General features: G+C 41.0%; 1 protein-coding gene across 1 annotated transcript; it reads right to left on the bottom strand.

The window, feature by feature from the left end:
* Nucleotides 1–4,774: 4,774 nt before the first annotated feature.
* On the bottom strand, nt 4,775–5,929 carry LOC124283602 (probable S-adenosylmethionine-dependent methyltransferase At5g38780). Its single transcript, XM_046719591.1, has one exon. The coding sequence runs from the start codon at nt 5,927–5,929 to the stop codon at nt 4,775–4,777; it is 1,155 nt and encodes a 384-aa protein (XP_046575547.1).
* Nucleotides 5,930–6,393: the final 464 nt, after the last annotated feature.

Genomic DNA, 6,393 nt, shown 5'->3' with positions numbered 1-6,393 from the left:
TCATAAAGACGATTGTTATTTTGACTTGGCTGTGTGAATTTACGAGGAGCAGGACTAGTAGAAACTGTCTGTTAATACATGCTCCAGATGTACTGAGGGAATAGCCTCCATGTTTTCGGCACGAGCGAGGGTTAGGACTACTTGCGAAAAAAACAAATATTGAACCTTTTAGGTATTTATTTTGATGCTGCACACATGAAACAACTAGCTAACATGTTGTTTGTTGTTTTACTGATGTGTATGACATGAAGTAGTGTGATGCTGAAACACACTTCCGTTGTCAATAACAAGGATATTTATTTGTACAACGAAAACTGTTATACTTCCGTGTTATTGACTGTTAGGGAGATACTGTTCGACGATACACGCACTGACAATACGGACGGGTTGGTGTGGTGGGGGTGGGGTGAGAGGAAGAGGAGGAGAGAGAGAGAGAGAGAGAGAGAGAGAGAGAGAGAGAGAGAGAGAGAGAGAGAGAGAGAGAGAGAGAGAGAGAGAGAGAGAGAGAGAGAGAGAGAGAGAGAGGGCAGAGAGAGAGCTGCTTGATCATAAGAGCGGGTTCGGGTGATCAGGCTGGATGGCGGAGGTCACCGGTCCCAATCGATGCTCATGATGTCAGTCACTAGGTTGTCTGGTCCAGACTCTATCATACACAGACCGCAGTCTTATTACATGGATAGTGCTGAATACTGCGTTAAACAATGTACATCAACATATATGTTGATCTTCAGTTGCTTGCCGTAAGAGGCGACCAACGCGATCGGGTGGTCAGACTCGCTGACTTGGTTGACACATGTCCTCGAATCCCAATTGCGTAGATCGATGCTCATGCTGTTGAACACTGTTCCGTACAGTTTGACCGGATATCCTCTGAAGTCCAGGTACCCTGGCTGCTGTGCTCTCACCCGTGGCAGTACGATCACGCAAATGTAGTACGGATGTACCGATCTTGGGCTGCAGTGGTGACTCGAGGTATGACGGTCATTTGTTATGCCTGTTTGGTTGTAAGGAGCTGTAAGCCGTGATATCGTACTCAGACTAACATCCAGACGCCTGGTAACAGAAGATTCGTAATCTCCAGCGTGCATTCTTTCAATGGCGATGTTCGGTGTCGCAGCGTCAAGACGTGGCGTAGTGATTTGATTATGAAACTCCTTCAAAACGTATGCCGATTTCCGAAAGTAATCTGGATTTTTATAGCCAGACAGTGCATGCTCTTTGCTGCACAATTTCAACTGAAAGGTGATTTCTGTTGCGTTGTGGGGATGCCTTATTAATCCTTGTAAGAAATCTCATCAAAATCAACATTTTCAGGTAAAGTCCATTTTTTTACTTGAGCAAGTGTGTAAAATCATGTTATCAACACTTTTGTTACATATTGTGACGATTGTTTAAACACAATAGGTAATTAATAGATTTTTAAAAATACAAAACGCCTATGCGTATCTTTTTGGGGATAGTATATAATATGAATATTTTACGAGGTGAGGTGAAATTGGGTTTAACGTCGTACTTGAGAATATTTCGCTCATATGACGACGTGCATGCGTGTGTATGTGTATGTATGTGTATGTGCGGCTGCTTGTACCCATTAATGCTGAGCGCCAGGCAGGGACCAAAGAGTACCATATTTTAACGTCTTTTGGTATGACGCGGTCGGGGATCGAACCCGCGACCTTCCGCTCTCCGAATACTTTACGATATGCTGTGGAGTTGAAATATTAAATCAACACTTCTTTGGGCATTCGTGACAACAAAAATCTGCATTCTCACATTGTGACCCGGAATAGCATGCTTGACTGTTTGCATTATTTAGCAGAACTCGGCCTCTGTTCTCGGGAAAGCTACTTCAATGACCGGGTTTAATATGTTAGTTATTTCTTGTCCCGTGACACAGTGATTTGCATTGCATCACCAGTGGGCGAGTTAGAATTTAACGTTACACCGGCTGTATTTAAGCATTTAGTGACGAGAAGAGTTAGGTTAACAATAAAAATATATGTCACAAAGGACAGTAACACCTTAGCCAGATAGCGCAATTTGAATCCAAAAACTAACTATTCCAATTATTATAATAGTCCACTCAGCATAATGATCAATACGTGTAATGCCATTAAAGTACGAGCTATAGACCACCAGCAATCAATGCTAGGCCACAGGGGATCACGGGGACTCACAGTACTACAGCTTCCTGCTTGAATCCCCAGCAGGATTTAACCCATCATTTTGGTCACTGGTAAGGGCAGAATAAGCTAACAATATATCTGATAATTAAAACTTCTGGTTGTCTCCAATGGATAGTCTGATATCAGAGAATAATAATTTTACAATACTTCAACCCCGTTAAATAGCACTGCCGTAATAATATTAGTTATCAATTACATCAAATTTAACAAGTTGAAACACAATGCCACACCCTTTAATGAAACCTCATTAATTCACACCCTTTGCTTTATATGACTACACCTCATCTACCAATGGGCTATGACCACAGTGACCTCATTAATCCACGCTCACTGGTATATATAGTTGGAAAGTAACACCTTAGCGACCCAAGACCCCCTTAACATGAGTTGCGATGATAATCGACGTAAGGTAACCGACGCAACGAAAAAGCAGTCAGGCCCATGCCTGGTCCCTTATCACATTTCAGAGAATTTGCAGTGAGTATGGTCAATGTTTTGGGTTTATTTAATTTGTTGTTGTTGTTTAACTCACTTAGGAATGTTTCAGCTATATGGCGGCGATTTGTTAATAATCGAGTCTGGACCAGACGATCCAGTGATCAACAGAATAAGCAATGTTTCAACCAAGTCAGCGAGCGTGACCACTCGTTCCCGTTAGTCGACTATTACGACAAGCATTGGTTCCTGAAGATCAATTCTTACTCAGATCTTCACGGGTTTGTATGGTAAAAGAAAATACACATGAAAACACAGATGAAAAATTAATCCGTGTTAACAAATGGTCTCTCAATGGAACAATGTCCAGACGTTCGATTTCGCTCCGCTTTTGGTGTGGCATTCCACAAATATCGCCAAAACCTGGAATGCGGAATCGAACCCGTTCCACCAGATTTATGAACGAACGCTTCAATCACAAGGCTACCCAACCGCCACGGAGTCTCATGGTTCTTCTGTGTGAGATGTGATGTTCATCAAATTATTGCTTTCTATTATTATTTGAAACAAGGTATATTTGGTAAAGTAATCAGGAAAGGGCATTTTCAAGAGTCTGCATGAACAAACTAAGACAAATGGCAAACGCGTGAACTGAAGAAAGGACAGTAACTCTTGTTTAACAACTGTACGAAGCGAACGTAAAATACCAGAGATGACATAAAACATGGAAAGAAAACACTATGTCCTGCCTTATTTCTGCTCTTTTCTCACTTGGGCAACATTTTTTATTTCTCTGTGTCCGACCCACTGTAATTTGGCCGCCGATCCGAAAATAAAAATAATTCGAACACAGAACCAACTGCTCATTGTATTGCTATGATGAAGGTTTTAGGTAGAGGACAACTGAAAATTACAAGAAGGCTGAGTGCCTACACTGCCTACAGCAGAAGAGGCGACTAACGGGATCGGGTGGGCAGGCTCGCTGACTTTATTGACACATGTCATCGGTTCCCAATTGCGCAGATCGATGTTCATGCTGTTGATCACTGGATTCAGAACCTGTGGCAATATAGACTTCCTTCACTTCGAGCTTTAGTATTGCAGAAGGGGCAAGGAGGAATGGACGAAAAAAGTTTCAGGGACTGGGTGAAATGTGTTTTTTGTTGAATGAAAACTTGTGAGAAACTTGTATTTGTTGGTGCTATTTTAATTTAAATCCATATTTTGCAGGAGAAACAATGTCACATGAGTGAGTCGCAATGTTGCATGATACACGAAGTAAGGATTTCTGGTCCAAACTCGATTATCTACAGACCGCCGCTATATACCTGTAATATTGTTGAGTGCGGCGTAAAACTAAACTCACTCACTCACTCACTTTCAACTAATCTGTTAACACCCATGGACCTGACTTATTTCAACAATATGTTCAGGAAGTGATTCAGTAATACAGTGCGTGTGGTCACGGTCGCAAAGGTCATTGTCAAAGTTGAAGTTAAAGTTCTACGCAATTTACATGTGCCAACGAAGTCAGCAAACCTGACCACCTGATCCCGTTATTCGCCTCTTACGACAAGCATGGGTTGCTGAAGTCCAATTCTAACTCGGATCTTCACAGGTTCACTTACGTTAATGAAACACTTCAAATGGACTAATAAACACGACAATACCAAGCCTCTCCGTGTAAAGCTTTCATTGGAAACAAACTACCAGATAGCCTGGTATTTATGACTTTAACATTTTATTTCTGAAATTCTGTTTTTAAATATCTTAAATGTTCCACACAAAGATGAAAGGGTTAAAAGGTGCTATAATATAGAAAATGGAACATTCCTATACCCGACCGCACCCGCCAGCCGCATATGTTAATTAAAGCAAGTGAATGACAAGATTAGAATTATGAATATGCCTGTTTTTGGTTTCATTTACAGAAGCATAACCCAATGTTTCAATCACCTGATGAAAGAGAAGACATATATACTCTAAAACATTCTGTTCCTCGTAATACAGAAGTTCAAAACAATGACATATTTCAGTTTACAATGCACATAAAATATTGACAAAAAATGCTTAATACATATACGATATACTTGTTGAAAATTGAGCTTGAATATCTTCAATGTTCAACAATGTTCCTGGAAGCACGGAATTTCTTATTCCTTGGTGATATAGACAAAGGAGAACATATCCTGGTCCACGAAACGTTCTGGGTTCATGTTTTGGATCACGTCCTCTACCTGAACGTATAAATCATTCACAATTACTTCTTTCTCATCTTGACTTCTAGTTCCTGAAAGTCCTGTCAGAAAGGTGCTATTGCTCCAACATCGATGGGCTGACACAAATCTTCTGGCAAATTTGACCCTGTCATCAACGCCATCCCTGTCCTTCCTTTGTTTCCAATCAGTGTAGATTTCACATGGATAATCTACCAGTCGAGCTGATAACAGACGTAAATTGCATTTACGCACTCTTGAGTTGGGATCTTCAAATGGAGCTTTCAGTAGATTTAAACTCTTGTCGCACAGTGCCATATTTGTATTCACGAATTCACTTTGGGAAATCTTGCCCATGTCGCGAAATTTCGTCCACAAAGTATTCAAAATGGACAAGAACAGTCCACTGGTAATCTTTACTTCTCCGGATGTAGTGGTATAATTGCTTGTTGTAGATACAACCAGCAATCCTCCTTTCTTCAGCTCACGACTTCTTAAGATAAGGAATTTCTCCCAATCTTCAGACGCTTTTAACTCGAGCATAAACCTGGCATCGGTATCTGTATTTGGAAAAGGAAAAATGTTATTTTTATTCACAGGAGGTTTTCCGGAAAGCCAATGTGCAGCTGTCAGACAGAGTATTATGTGCATTGAGTCTGATGGGACACACTGCTTATAAAAATTAGTTCCTGAAGCCAAAGCAAAGACGTTCTCGAAATCCTGGAGGTAGGATGGTGGCTCAGGGATAAGACCAGAGAGGCGTCTGAATAGGGAGTTGAAGTCGTTGACCTCTTGGTCTTCATGGATGATCTGGAACTGCACGTCAGAGCCATGCTGCTCTTTGAGACTCGCAATTAGTTTCCGGAGAAGCGTCATGGCCGCTGCACCATCGCAAGTTCCAAAGTCCCCGATGTTGTACACAGAGGTCTTCTCTGGGAAGGGAACATTCTTAACCAGCTCCAAGAAGTCACTATTTTGAAGAAGTACTGAATATCTATCAGTGCTTAATCCCATGTCTGCACCAAACGTCCCCAGACCTGCCTCTCCATATGGCAAATGGGCTCCATTGTCACATATATTGCTTGTGGACATTTTTCTTTCTGACTTATTTCGCTAAATGTTTGGGTTTTTTCAAAATGATCTAACGAGACTGTGGCAGCGAGCTGAAGGCTGCTTTTTATATACTTACCTAGCCCCTGCTCACGTGACTATCACGTTTACAGGAGGATAATGTTACATTAATAATATATCACCGCGGGGGAGACCAGAAATGGGCTTCACACATTGTACCCTTTCCACTGAAGTGAGTGAAGTGAGTTAAAATTTAAAGTCACTTTGGCAATATTTCAGCCATATCGTGACTAAAACAACATATATAAAAAAGATAGAATATAAAATCCTGTCAACGAAGGACAGTAAAGAAACTAGAATATCACAGATATAAATGTAAAACTAGTAATTAAATCTGAAACATTTTAACTATAGAGGACAACACAATATAAAATAGGCTATAGATCACCAACAACTGATTCACACTGAAGACCCGGGTTCTATTC

This window comes from Haliotis rubra, unplaced genomic scaffold (assembly GCF_003918875.1).
Source record: "Haliotis rubra isolate DU_JTF1 unplaced genomic scaffold, ASM391887v1 Scf318, whole genome shotgun sequence".
Classification (NCBI taxonomy): domain Eukaryota; kingdom Metazoa; phylum Mollusca; class Gastropoda; order Lepetellida; family Haliotidae; genus Haliotis; species Haliotis rubra.
The sequence above is the reverse complement of the archived record's forward strand: the minus strand, read 5'-3'. Positions and strand labels throughout refer to the sequence as shown.